The 14,943-nt window shown below is 44.7% G+C and overlaps 1 protein-coding gene across 1 annotated transcript in view; it reads left to right on the top strand.

Annotated features, from left to right (window-relative positions):
- Larp4b (La ribonucleoprotein 4B) overlaps positions 1-14,943 on the top strand; it is a 78,565-nt gene that overhangs the window by 58,708 nt on the left and 4,914 nt on the right. The window contains 6 exon segments of the mRNA XM_032885131.1: positions 3,810-3,916; positions 4,210-4,461; positions 10,104-10,149; positions 11,720-11,884; positions 14,027-14,151; positions 14,246-14,354. Coding sequence (XP_032741022.1) covers positions 3,810-3,916; positions 4,210-4,461; positions 10,104-10,149; positions 11,720-11,884; positions 14,027-14,151; positions 14,246-14,354 — 804 coding nt within the window.

Genomic DNA, 14,943 nt, shown 5'->3' with positions numbered 1-14,943 from the left:
GTGTGTGGCAGCAGCCAGCTGTGAGCATTTAGTGAGATGGGAAGAAAGAGAGAGTGATTTCTGAGTCCTAGACAGCTGGAGAGGCAGAGCCAGCATGGGTAAGACAGACCCTGGCTAAAAGGAAAGAGTGCAGTCTTGGCCTGTCCACCCGGATGGAGACAAACTGAAGCTATCTGCCGGTGCTAGCTAGCGTTAGCGTGGGATGCTTCTTTAATATCTCATGCTACTGGCAAGTCTGGAAATCACTTTAGGTGCCTATCAGTGCGTGAATAGATACAACAGAGAACCATGTGCTAACTGTAGAGAGGATCTCTTATAAGCCACCTGTCAATAAAAAAGCGGGAAATAGGAAGTGGAGCATGGACAAAAAGAGGATTCTGGGAAATAATAAGTGAGAGAAGAGGGATGAGGGACAGACCACCACGTAGATGAACTTGGAAAGAGGTTGAGGGAGCCCCAGAAGGTAAAGGAAGAAGTGGTCCAGGACTGAAGGAGAGGTAACTAACCAAGTGGTATACATAGAGTGGCTTAAATAAGAGCTAGTTAGGATAGGCTCAGTGGTTAAGAGCACCGATTACTCTTCCGGAGGTCCTGAGTTCAAATCCCAGCAACCACATGGTGGCTCACAACCATCTGCATCTGATACCCTTTTCTGGTGTGTCTGAAGATAGCTATAGTGTACTCACGCACATACAATAAATAAATCTTTAAATCCCATCAGATCTTTTTAAAAAAGAAAAGAGCTACTTAGGAAATGAGCCACCGCTTATGGCCTAGACATTTAGTAATAACTAATTAGTCTCAGAGTCATCATTCCAGGAGCAGGACTGGGAAAGGCAAAGCAGATATATTTATATTCAGCCATAGAGAAGAACTAAATCACGTCATCTGCAGGAAAAGAAGGTGGATCGATACATTAAGCAAATACTGCTAGACCCATGGTTTTCTCACACATGGGGTGTGAAGGTGGAGGGTATTTGTTTGGTTTTTTGTTTTCTTCTTTAAAGGTGTAGAAATAGAAGAAGTTCTAGTTTGGAGGGAGGCACCAGCTTGGGAAGGAGGGGGAGGAAGTGGGGGGGCAGATGGACCCGTGGCTGTGTGGTTGTTTCTCCCAGAAGCATCAGAAGAGCTGTGTAGAGGAACTGTCCCATAGCTTCCTCCCCGTGCTGTGCAGGTGTGCCTTGCTCAGTTCTTCCTGCAGTGGGACACTGTCACCTCTTCTTATACTCTGTGTCTAGATGCCTTTTCTGTTTTATATCTAGGTCCTCCCATCTAGGCCCTTTTCTGGAGTGTGTACTATATCTAAAATTGTGAGTTTAAACTGATGTTTTGGTCTTAACAGTTTTTGTCTTGTTTGTCTTGACGGGGCCTCTCTGTGTAGCCTTGGCTGTCCTTGTTTCGCTCCGTAGACTATACTGGCCTTGAACTCAGAGATCCACCTGCCTCTGCTGGGAGTAAAGGAATTGAAGGTGTGTGTCATTACTTCCAGAGTGGCCTACCAGGTCTGAGTTAAGTGGCTCTTGTAGCATGGAATTTTTTCTTTCTTTTCTTTCTTTTTTTTTTTTTTTTTTTTTTTTTTTTTTTTTTTTTTTGAGCTGGGGATCGAACCCAGGGCCTTGCGCTTCCTAGGCAAGCGCCTACCACTGAGCTAAATCCCCAACCCCAGAATTTTTTTCTTAATCTCTAAGTTAGCCAACAAGGTGTAATGGGTTTATTGTTGCGTTTTGGTGCGTGTGTACTATTCTGTTTGTACCATGAGTCCCCACCTTCCCCTTCTGTTCTCAGTCTCCCTGTTTAATGTTAGTGTGCCACCTCTGCTTTTCCCTCTGAAGGCCCTTCTTCCTTCTGGTGATCTTCCTTCTAGCTTCATGGTCTCTTTCCTACATCTATCTGCTACCCACCCCTCAAGTCTAGGTTCCAAATATTAAATACACAGTATTTATCTTTTTTTAGTTTGGTTTGCTTCACATAGTAGGATAGGCCTGTTTCCTGGCTCTTATAAATAAAGCAGTAATAAACATGGGTGTGTAAAGACCCAAGGGAGATGTAGCTGGGTCATGTGGTTTCCAGACTGGTTTCCATAGTGTACATTGGAAACATCTATAGTAGCAGCTAATTAGGGTTCCTCTTTCTTCACCAGCATTTGTCTTTTTTTGTATCCCAGGTTAAGAAAGCTTCTCAGTTTTTGCTTTTCCCCAGTGGCTGATGGGGTCCAGTCCCTTTTCAGGTGTGCATTTGCCATTTGTGTTTCCTTTGAGAACTGAGTAGTATCCAGCTCATTGGCCCATCTATTAGGTGGATGATTTGGTGTTTAATTTTAGGTTTCTTCAAATATTCTGGATATTAATCCCCCATCTGTTGTGTAACTGGGAGAGATTTTTTTTTGGACTGTGGAATTTGCCAAGTAGTGTATCCTCCTTGGTGTTAACAGTGTTAACTGTTTTCCATTGTCACTTTAACTTTTAGCCAAGGGAATGCTATGTTAGCTCCAATAGCTATTTTAAATCAGAGCTTCTGTTAACAGTTAGCACCGAAGAGAATTGCTTAGGTTCTCCCTCCCTTTCTGTCTTCCTTTTCTCAACTGAGTTTCACACATGTGTGTAGACCATGCTGATCTCACCTTGAATCCACGGAGAGATCTGCCTGCCTATGCCTTCTAAGAGTTGGGATTAAAGGCATGCACTAAAAAGTTGTGTCTAAAGCTAGATACATGCTAGGACATACATGTTACCCAGTCAGGACAAAGAACAACTCTCAGGAGATACCCCTCTGGCATCCTGATTGATCTGAAGTGAAACCTGTGTCCAGAGGTCACTGAGCCTTTCACACTGATTTTTACCTCAGTTTTGTGTCAAGATTTTAAACAGTTGAGTGGTACTTAAAGTCCTACTTTTAAACTTTTTAAAAGTACATTTAGCTCAAATCTTAAAGCCATTATGACCTGTTGTAGTTCTCTTCTGATTTGTTGTTGTTGTTGTTGTTTTTTATTTTGGATTTTTTGTTTGTTTTTGTTTGTTTGTTTTGATTGTTTTTGAGACAGGGTTTCTCTGTAGCCTTAGGTGTCCTGGAACTCTCTTTGTAGACCTGGCTGGGCTTGAAATCAGAACTCAGAGATCTGCCTGCCTTTGCCTCCCAAGTCCTAGGATTAAAGGCCTGGACCTATATTATTTTATTTATATGTTCTTTATCACTTTAGATTATTTGGAAAAAATGTTTTAGATTCTAAAATACAGGATGCTGTTTACAGCAATTTTTACATGAATGTAAAGCCTTAAGAGGGGTGGGGGCAGAGCTGGAATGGGGGTAGGGGTTGAGAGAAGAAATCCCTGCCCAAGGGGGTGGCACACGCATGGTTAGGAGCAGTAAGAATATGAGAGAGTTGGGGTCTTTGCTGAATTTTGTTAAGGCTATTGAAAATGAAGGATTGTCTGCCTCTGACCAGGTTGGAGGTAGTTGTACTAGTCACACTGACATGTCTTAAGCAATTGAGTGTCACCAGGCAGTACCTCTGTTCAGGACTACATGTTCCTCTTGCATTCTCATTTGGTTATTGTAAATATTAATTACATTGACAGGGAGAAAGTTCTGAGCAATAGTCATGCCTGGCATGGTCAGTAGACGTTGCCGTTAGTAATAATGTAAGCTTTTCCTTCCATTGCGGTTATTTTTAAGCATAAAATGGAATTAACACCTCTGGCAAGAGGAAAACATAATCTTGTTTACCCAAGATACAACAGTATAAGTCCAATTGAAGTGTCTCATAGCTCCTGTTTTTACATGCTTGTTTTTGTTTTGTTTTGTTAATCCAGGTAACTCCTTTTCCAAGTACTGGATTTATAAATGGGTTTACATCTCCGACCTTCAAACCTGCAACGTCTCCCCTGACCTCGCTCAGACAATATCCTCCTAGAAGCAGGCAAGTTCCAAGGTTGCTGTCAATGCTCATGAGCTCCAAGTTGTCTGTAATGAGAGATCTGTGTAAGCACTAGTGATGCTCATCAGAGATGAGACTACCTGAAACTTAATACTGTAGTCTAAAGTCAACCCCAAGATGGATGCCCATAGTGAGGAGGAGAAGGCTTGGGGGCAGCTTTTACATGTGTTTATTTGGTAGGAGGCAGATCTTGACATACATAGTTCACATTGCATGTTCATTCTATACTCCGTGATTGCTTTATAACTCAGCGTATACAAACATCTCATTTGCAGGAATCCTAGTAAGTCTCATCTGCGCCATGCGATTCCTAGTACAGAGAGAGGGCCTGGGCTGCTAGAAAGTCCTTCAATATTTAACTTCACTGCAGATCGATTAATTAATGGTGTCCGGAGCCCACAGACGAGGCAAGCAGGGCAAACTAGAACACGAATACAAAACCCTTCAGCTTATGCCAAGAGAGAGATTGGAACTGGGCGTGTGGAGCCAAGTAGTCTTGAATCCTCTCCTGGTTTAGGGAGAGGAAGGTAAGTCACTCACATATTTTGTCAAAAAGATATCATGTACCAATCATGAACTACTAATATTTTTAAGTTTCAACTTAGATTTTTATAATCATATCATATAGTACACTTCAGAAAAATCAAATAGGAGGATATAAAGTGTTTCCCTTAATTCTCCAGAATAGTCAGTTTTAGAACATAGACTTCAGTGCTTGCTTTTTTTTTTTCTTAAAAGAATGACATTTTCTTTCATAGAACTAAGCTGGTTATTTAGGAGCTGTACAATTTGTAACCTGCTTTTCCTGCATACAGCTTTACCTTAGCAGTTAGCCCTAGCCCTCTAGGTCCCTGTCCTGGACAGACATGGGCTCCAAGGTGTGTCCTGTGGGTTCCTGGCCTTGCTTTCTTTACAGCTGGTAGTAAGGAGGGCTGGGCATGCTGCTCAGCTGTAGAGAGCATGCCTAGCATAAACAGGGTTCTGGGTCCAATGCCTAGTGCTCCACAAAAATTAAATAAACCGGAATGAGCTGGCAGTGGGATACATAGACAGATGCGGGCTGTGTAGCCACTCAATCCAGCATGTCACTTCCATTTCTGCTAAGTTTACCCATAAACAAAAGCTGCGCCAATAGAGCAGTGCCTGCTGCCACATTACTTCCATTCTTGGACAAGTAGTTCTTAGAGTCTTGGTGATCATTATCTAGGGTGCTTTCCATCCACTATAACTGTAAGCTACTGTGCTTCCGTTTCCTTCTCCCCGTATCCTCTAATGCAGTTTCTTTCTTGCTCACTCTTTTCTCCTGCCCTTTATTCTTCCTCTAAAGAGATGAGATTAGAAAAGAGAACAGGTGTTCTCAGGTCTGCGCCCTACCCGGTGTTAACACGGCCCGAGTGTTGCTGATGTGATGGAGCCTGGCAGGGTTTTCCTCACAAGTGCTGAACAGAATCCTCAGCCTGCCTGGGCCTTTTCTTTTTACCGACTTTGAAATGTTTAAATGGAAAAGAAGTCTTAAGCTTTCCATACATAAATATGCAGCAGTGATTAACGGCAAATTGAAACTCAAAACTGTCGATTCCTCTTTCTTGGCACAGAGTCAGACCAGAGGCGCGCACGACCAAGACACTGCTGTCTGCTTTCTTTGCTTTCCAGAGCATTGCCGATTATTTTACTCACAGATCTCGCCCATCATTCCACTGGAAGACCTGAGTCATTAGTAGCTCTGTCTCAAGAAACCATAGTGTTGCTGATCTGTGCAAAGCAGCTTCCTCGGCCACTGAAGGCTGAATGAGGTCACAGTTGGGAGCTCTTGAAGCCCGCTGGTCTTGGGGCTCATCCTGCTCGCACTGCTCTGAAGTCACTCTCTCCCCTGGAGCCCTCACCCGGTTAACGTTGCCTCTGACTGCCCCTCCTCAACCACAGGTTTTGGCAGCACCTGAGATGCTGAGTCCTTTCCAGAAGCATTCAGTTGACTTTCTCGTTCAGAGGATTGCTGTTGTCTATGAATGTAGTTTTCTCTCTCTTTGAGTGTGAGAGTGTGTGTGTGTGTGTGTGTGTGTGTGTTGGGGAAGGAAGGGGAGAAAGCAGACTACATGTATCATGTTTATCAACTTTGGGTCTTGTTCAAGTCCCATGTCCTTTCGGGACAGTTTCTCTCATTTAGTTGGAGCTCACCAGTTAGTGTAGGCTGGTTGAGTCCAGGGTTCCCTTGTTTCAAACACCCCAATACCAGGATTGTAAACATGGCTACTTGACATTTTTATTTTGGAGAGTCTGGTGTCTCTAATGTTCTTATGAGTGTACAGACAGACATGTTCCGGAGATGCATGCAGAGGCCAGAGCCAATGCCAGCCGCCTACCTCTCTCACTCTCCACCTTTGTCTCTGACTCAACCTGGAGCTGACAGTTTGGCAAACTTTGCAAGCCAGTGAGCTCCAGGCACCTGCCTCTTGTTCCCTGTGTATACTGGGGTTGCAGATACAGCGATTGCACTTGACTTTATGTGACCTGAGATTCAAACGCAGGTCCCTAGTCCCAGTGTGTGTGTGTGTGTGTGTGTGTGTGTGTGTGTGTGTGTGTGTGTTTTAAATAATGGGTTCTGAGGCTCAAGCTCAGGTCTTGATGATTGGGTGGCAAGTATTTTCTGACTGACCATCATCTACCCAGTCCCTGTGAAGTGCATTTATTGAACACTAAGGCCCAAAGGTTAAAATCATTTTTTGACCCATGACTGCAGAATGCATGTTTGTTAGTTTTTTGGCTTGTTTTTTTTTTAACATGTTACTTACTAATTTGTGTTTCCATCTGAGTTTTTGGATGGCTGGGTGCATTGGCAACAAACAATAATAATAATCTGAAAGGAATCATTTACTTTTAATAACACATTTTCAGTACTTGCTTAAAACATTCAGTAACCATGTGGTAATAGTCACAAGCTGTTAGTCCCTGGTGGAGAGTCTTCCTCTGCTGAGCTCAGTGCCTGCTGCTTCCCCTGTGCTCTGGTGTAAGGTAGCTGCTTCTTTCCTGTGTGTCATGTGCCACCCTGTCAGCATCTACAGCTTCCTCACCCCTCACCACCCCACGGGATTAAAAAGAGGGAGCCTTGTTATCCCTCATCCCCTATCCATCTGGGAACCTTGTGGCTGGTCTGGTCTTTTGTCTGGGTCTTTTGTCACCGGAATGTCCTCCATCAGCAGGAAGGCCAGCTGGCTCTCCTGTCACTCGTGGATTCACTGGCTGGTGGTGTGACAGATGTTCTGTTCTCTCTGCTGTGACGTGCCTTCTCCACGAAGCTTAGTCATTTCTAGATCGTAAGAGAAGGGTTGTTCTTTTCACTGAATCACTTGTGTGGCATTGTAAATTCATTTTAATATTGTTATGTCCCAGGAAATAGTGAAATAGAATTCATCTGTCAAGTTCTCCGCCTTAATGGGTAAAGCTCATGGCATCTCAGAACAATTACACTGGTAACCTTAAAACACATTAAATACACAATAAAGTTTGAAATATTGCTGATTTTAAACGTGTGGCACAGAGACACAGTAAGTAAATGGCATAGGAGAAGTAGCATGGAATTTCTTGCTTGCCTGAGGCTGCTACCTGTAAATGCTCATAGCTATAAAGGACAGCAGTGGAACAGGAGGGGGGTATCTTTGCTTTCAGTGCAGTTTGAGAGTTGAACTTGACAAATTTGGAAGCAGCGACTCCCATCTTCAGTTGTAGTGGCAGCATCTTAAAGCTACGGTGAGACAGACCACAGGCACCATGGCTTAATAAAACTAAGAGTGGCCTTGTGAGCCACCAAGGAAGAAAGCTATGCCAGCCATTTTTATACCAGATGGGTTATTGGAGGCATCAGGTGGCAGCCGAAGATCATGTGTGGCATTCGTAAAGGCTAGAGTCTTGAGAGAAGGGAGCCTGGGCAGCAGACCTTCTGGATCCAACAGGCACAGTGTACAAAGATTGTAAGCTGAAAGGTAATTTCCTATGGTCTTCCAGCACTTGTTAATGGAGGCTTCTGCCAGAGGAAAAGCAGTGTTTGCCGAATCCTTGCCACCTACAAAGTGAAATAAAGAGGCAGGGCTGAGCCTGTAGGGCGTCTTATTAACCAGTGTCCTCTACTTCTCTGGTGTCCTAGTCACTGTTAAGTCTCCCAGCAGTATTTGAACTTCCAGGTAGCTGCTGGAACAGGCTTATGCTTTTAAGGGACAGATAATGGAGGCTCTTACTGTATTCTCAACAAAAGCGTCATGTTCCCACTTAATCTGTGACCTGAGTAAGGACTTAACACTTCCAGTGACACTTGAGCAAAAACTAGTGTGTTTTACTTTGCTGACAACAGCAAACCATGTTCACTGTTGGACCATGAATGGATGTACCTTTCGGTCCTTGTTTTTGAGCTATGAACTGATGGAACCAGGGTTACCGTGTAGGTTTCTTCTTCCTGCATCATACGTCCATGTCCAGAGGGTGTATCTAGAAGCAGGAGGGGTGATCTAGATCTTCCTGAAAGACTTGCTCTTCCACTGAGCTCACAGGTCCCCTTCCGCTCCTTTGTGGAGAGCTTGTTTCCCATTAACTGTTTCTAAGAAATTCCCATAGACTCTTCAAGGCTTTGGTCATGTGTCTGCTACCCTTGTGCACGTCAAGGTCAGTATAGTGAAAAACTCCAAATGCCAGGTGGTCATCTTGACTTTGTGTCAATGGAAGCTCTCTTGGTTCACAGAGCAGAAGCATGACCATGTGGGGTCCAAAACATGTGAGTTCCAGTATCCCAGTGCAAACTGAGTGGTGCTGGGACCATCTCCTTGCCTGCTCCAACAAGCCATTCACCTTGGGGCAACAGTTCTGTGACTGTGTCTTCACTCTGCAGTCCCTTTCTGAGGGATTGGCATTGATAGCATGTTGCAGGAGGTTCTGACATTACAGGATTCCTGCACCCAGTAGGTTCCTAGTAGGCTATCAAGGTGCTCTGAAGGCAGTAATGCATTTTGTGGGAGGCCATGGGCTGACAAGAAGATACTTGTCAGGCAGCATTGGTGTTGGCACACAGGCACCTGAGGGAAGCCAGCCCAGTGATGAGCCCTTATGGTATCTTGGGGCAGCAACTGTAACACAGGTGCTCACAGTGGACCCACATGCCCAAAGGCCTGGTCATGTGGGACCCACAGACCTAGTCCTACAGGTTGCTGCTCATGCCCACCTTTATGCACAGGAGCTCATCTCTCCTCAGGGGTTTAGCCCATCCTAGGCTAGCCCAGCAGAAAGCCTGCCTCCATTCCAGAGTCAGAAAGGTTTGTAGCCTAAAGACTAGCCAGAGGCTATGTAGAGCAGTCCTCTAGCTTATTCTAATAAAATACTTTAGGAAATCCATTTTTCTATAAATAAATTAGAAATCCTCTTAAGTTTACATAATGAATCTCCTTTGGGGAGTCTGTTCAATTGAAATAATAGAAGGAATAAACAAGTAAAAATAAAATTGTAAGTTGGGATTCATGGGTGGTTGTTGGGCCACACAGCCTCATCAAGGATGCCACAAATCCTGATGCAGTGCTCACTGTGGAGCTGCAGGGCACAGACTTCAGCCTTTCTGCCCAGAGTCTGGCTGCTGCTGACGGGAAGGCAAGCTGGGGTTTTAGGGACCTCTTAAGGTTCAGAGGTTCTTATGTGGCTTTTGCAGTAAGGGTTAATCATAGTTTTTACTCGTGTTTTAAATAGCCCACCTATATAGTTTAGCGTTAGATTTTATCCATCTCTTGTCATTCCAGCTGAAGGGATTTAAACATTCTAGGTAGCTACTAGGAATAACTATTCTTCTGTTATTTTTCTGGACATCTAACTTAATGACTTTCTCTCAACATTTGGATTTTGTTTGTACTTTTGTTTAAGACAGTAAGACCATCTTGTTACATATTACAGGCTGACCATGAGCTTGTCAGCCTCCTGCCTCGGCCACCCCACTACTAGAACTGCAGGCATGTGCTGCAGTGCCTGGGCTCTGGCTGTCCTTTTACAAGTTGACTTTCAGAATCAGAATTTATTCATGAAAGATTAAACATACTGAAGACTGACTGAGTTGATGCATGCTGCTTTGAACACATGAACAAAACATAAGCTTGGCAAAGTTTCCAAGGGAGGGGAACAATAATGGTCTTCTGCTTTCTTCTAGGAAAAATTCCTTTGGCTACCGGAAGAAAAGAGAAGAGAAGTTTACAGTAAGTATATAAAGTGGTGTGTGTGTGTGTGTGTGTGTGTGTGTGTGTGTGTGTGTTCACACACAAAATCACACTAATGTGTGAACCCATGCACTCGAATACATAGAGCCAGAAGGAGGCTTCAGGTGTCTATCCCTCTCAACCGCATCGTCTTTAGATGCTCTCTTACTGAACTTGAAGCCCACTGTTGCTGTAGGCTGGCTGTCCAGTGAACTCCTTTGATCATCAATAATGCTGGGGTTCCAGACATAAAGCTAAGTTGATGTCTTTACACGAGTACTAGGGATTTAAACTCCGGTCCTCATGTTTGCAGAGCAAGCAATCTTACAGAACCATCTTTATCCCCAAAGGCTTATCTTTACAAGACATTTAAATCTAACAGTAAACAAGCATAAGCATGAGTTAAATGGATTAAGGCTAAGATATGAGGAGGAACACTGCAAAGAACTTTAAGGTGATATCCTTACATTGTAACTGACATTTTTGGCCTAATTAACAAAGGATTGTGGAGTTTTTAGGCATAGTGATGACCAGCTGGTTTATGGTGTGTTCCCTTAATATATAGATAAAGGTGCTGTGAATAGTGCAGGTAAGAGCACGCTTTTATGAGTAGTTCAGTCTACATGTGTCTGTTCAGAAAAGGTCCTCAGCAGATAACTATAATGGGATTTTAAGCAGGAGCTCCCTTCCCAACCCTTGGGAGACAGATATCTAAGATTCAGAGAGGATGCTGAAACCTTGGCTAATAGGAACATGAAGTTTGTTTGCAGGCTAGATGCAGCAGCCACGCTAGCATAAGCCTGTCTTCCCTTTGCAGCACCGTGAGCAGAGGCTACGTCTGTGCCATAGATCTTAGCAACTTGGGGTGCGGATGTCTTCCTTCTCATTAGTAGAGAACCATCACCTTTTTCTCAGCAGGAAGCACTTTCTGGCTTCTCTCATGTTATCTGGATTTCTAATGTTACTGCTTTGACATTTTGGAGTCATATCTAATGGTTACTTTTAAACAAGCTCTGTGAGATCACATTTGATCTGATCGTCAAGAAAGCTACGAAAAGAACAGTTGTCAGGGCTCATAATCAGACAACGTCAGCTAAAAGGTTGTCAGTGCAGCCACTATTTGTCACCTTAGATCCATTACGTCTTTTAACCTGCTCACCTTTGAATTTTATGAGAGAGAGAGAGAGAGAGAGAGAGAGAGAGAGAGAGAGAATGAGATTGTATGAAGGTCAGAGAACAACTTGTATGAGTGGATTTTATTTTCTTTCTACTGTGGGTCCCCGGGATTAAATTTGGGTTCTCAGGCTTGGGACCAGGAATATTTACCCACTGAACCCTCTCACTGGCCCACTGTTTACATTTGAACTCTGTCGTTATTGTTTTTTAGACTCTGCTCACATTTTATCCTGTTGGCCTAAATTTCAAGTTGGTTAGACCCTAGAAATTATTTTTGCAACATTTATAAATTTTTGGGCTGATGTGAAAGTCGGGAGATTCTTTGTCTTGCTTTCTATTTCTACTCTTGTCACTCCACACTTGTGTGACCTTATGGGGTGTCACTGTGTTGCAGAGCAGTCAGACGCAGTCTCCAACACCACCAAAGCCTCCATCACCAAGCTTCGAACTGGGGCTGTCCAACTTCCCCCCATTACCTGGAGCTGCAGGCAATTTGAAGGCAGAGGACTTGTTTGAAAACAGGCTTTCCAGTTTGATCATAGGATCTTCAAAAGAAAGAGTAAGCTATGTGGTACAGTTGCTGATGTTTTCTCAGCATTGGTTTTGTGCCAGGACTTGACCCAGGTCCTTTACACACAGGAAAAGGAGAAAATACCTGGGAGGGAGAGGTTTGAGGTTGGGTGATTGGTGTTTGTTACTGGAGACAGGTCAAGCCACCTACTGAGGTTGCGGGGTGGGGTGGGGGTGGGGGCAGCCTGTGTCATTTTTGTCCTTGACATTTAGAGCTGTTTTGTTTCACAAACTACAGAATGAGACTCAGGAATCTGAATTAGAGCAGGTAATGTACATGGTGCACACAGGAAGAAGCTTAGACTTGCTGTGCTGTGGTAAAGCACGGGCCACAGCAAGGTCTTTGACTGTAGCTGTCGTCACTGTTAGGCAGATGAGCCTCAAATCCAAGGAGATTTCTTTCCAGGGCTACTTGTGTAGGACACTTAGCTGCCAGGTTGGAAATGGGATCTGTCCCTCTGCCAGCGTCAGTGTTTGAAGACTGTGGGACACGTGGAGAAATTACTTTCCACCCAGTTACTGAGGTATGGCTAAGTGCTAGGGGCACACATGGACGGACGCATGCACGCACGCACACAGTGGGGGACTTGTAGAGTGGTCCCGGTTCCAGGCTTCCCTTATGCTGCATTGTAAACTGGCTGTACATCAGACCACACATCTGTCTTTTCTTTAGAGCGTGGGAACCACAGTAGTGTTGCAGTAGTTCCTAGGGCAGATGACTTTGCTGCTGTAACTGGAGACTAAGGTCAGGTAAAGAGTGGAGTCTCATATGGGGTGGTAGTTGCTACTGCTTTTGACTGTGGACACTGCTTCCCAAGGCTCTGTACTTTCTAGTGGAGAAAGCTAGTAGGCATCCCAGCTGCAGACAGTTGCTGCTCTGAATGTACTTGAGTTTCTGTGAAAAGCCTTTTTTTAAAGAAACAATTTTTGCTTTCTGAAAGGGCTGTTCTTGATTGTGTGGCCAGGTTACACAGTCCACACTGCTGCCAGTGATGGTCCATCTGCATCTGCAGAGGACTTGGGACAGTGGGCCACCTAGCCCTCCATCCTTGACCTGGATTTGTGACCCTTTGTAAAGTGCCATATTTATGTGTGTCTAGAATCAGCACTGAACACATGTTGAATCTGAGCATGCGTTTGCAAAGAAAAAGCCATGCTACCATGTGTTAGGTTCCTTTCACTTGAGCACTCATCAGAAACCTGGTTCTCCAGCCAGCAGAGCCTCAGTCTATCCACCCTCCACCCGCCAGTCGCACCATTCTCCCAAAGCTGCAGTTTCAGCTACTTCATTTTACCTTGGAACTTTTCCCCTCTTTGAAGAGAAAAACAGTAAATTTGTCTTTCCGCATTTAAGCTTGTAGCCAATTACTTGTCCTAAAATCACACACTGGGTTAAGGACATACCATGCATACACTTGTATGAATTACGGCTGCACTAAGAAAGTCGTTGATGGGATAATTGATTCACGCAGGTCTTAGTTTAGTGACCTTGCCTGTTAAATTGGGAATGCAGTTTTGTACACCCACTTCCAAGGGTGGTTTCCTGTGGTGTCTACCTCCCTCCCACCACTGGGCACTCCAGTTGATGTAGGCGTGTGTGTGTGTGTGTGTGTGTGTGTGTGTGTGTGTGTGTGAGAGTGTGAGAGAGAGAGAGAGAGAGAGAGAGAGAGAGAGAGAGAGAGAGAGTCTTCGTTTTGTATTAGTTACAGTGTGAGTCATAGTATAACTTGCTAACTCCACCTCAGCTATGGGGAGCCCTGATATGTCAGATGAGTGAGGTGTGTTTGGAAGCTGTTCCCTGGATAAGACAAGCTTACGGCTGACTAATGTACGGCTGACTAATGTGTTTAACATTGAGAGCAAGGAGGCTGAGTGAGTGCTGGGCAGCGGGTGACAGACTCAAATGTAGTCACGTCTGCTGGAGGCTTCTCCTGCGTCTTTGCGCTGTGACTTGGCACTTGGTGGTAGCCAGCCATTGTTGTGTTTGCTGGGAGGGTGATGCACCTTTCAGGATCAGTCAGTCAAGGTGGGAAGGTGTCCAAAGGTGGGTTAGAGAGAGATTGCCAGGTTAGACCCTTAACTTCGTGGGTAAAGATCTGACAGTTGCTAAATACGACTTTAATGGTTTCAGAGCCTCAGTACAGATGCAAGCACAAACACTGCTCCTGTAGTGGTGCCCAGAGAGCCCTCCGTGCCAGCGCCCTGTGCTGTGTCCGCAGCGTTTGAACGTTCCCCTTCCCCGGCCCATTTACCTGAGTGAGTATCAGTACTCTGCCAGCCCTGTGCCAGGTACAGGTGTGAAGGATTGTAATATTAAGTGTGATTCTTAAACCAGATGGCATTTCCACAGGGATCCCAAGGTGGCAGAAAAGCAGAGGGACGCTCACAGTGTGGACAGACTCCCTTCAACCCCCACTGCGACTGCATGTAAATCGGTGCAGGTGAATGGAGCAGCAACAGTAAGTGCCGTGCCTGCCCTCCACAGCACTCGGGCACTCCTTCCCTGTGTCCTGCCTCTGACGATGGTTTCATTAGTCTGCACCTTCCTTTCTCTATACCTATCACGGAGACCTCCTATTTCAGTAGACTAGCAACCAGGTCTCAACTCTGTCCTCTGTGGAGTTTGGTGATTTTTGCATTTATTGTGTGTGTTGTATATATGAAAAAGAAGTAGCTGGGCAGTAATGGCACACACACACTTTTAATCCAGGTACTCTGGAGGCAAAGGCAGGTGGATTTCTGAATTTGAGGTCAGCCTGGTCTACAGAATGAACTTCAGGACAGCCAAGCCTACACAGAGAAATCCTGTCTCAAGAAAAACACAACAGTAGTCTGTCTGCTTCAAAGGCTTAGACAGATGGGGTTCTAGAGGAGGGCACAGGTGGTCCATCCTTCTTCATCCTTTTGGGAGGGACCCGGAGAGTGGAGGGAGGGAAAAGTAAGGCCAGGATGTGATCTATGAGAGAAGAATAAAAGAAAAAATGGGGCAAGGAATAGAGGGGTAGAGACTAGAGAGAAGTAGACTTAAAAGAACAACATGGTGTCCTG

The sequence above is a fragment of the Rattus rattus genome, chromosome 14 (genome assembly GCF_011064425.1).
Source record: "Rattus rattus isolate New Zealand chromosome 14, Rrattus_CSIRO_v1, whole genome shotgun sequence".
NCBI classification, from domain to species: domain Eukaryota; kingdom Metazoa; phylum Chordata; class Mammalia; order Rodentia; family Muridae; genus Rattus; species Rattus rattus.
Note: the sequence above shows the minus strand (reverse complement) of the source record. Positions and strands in the feature narration are given on the sequence as shown.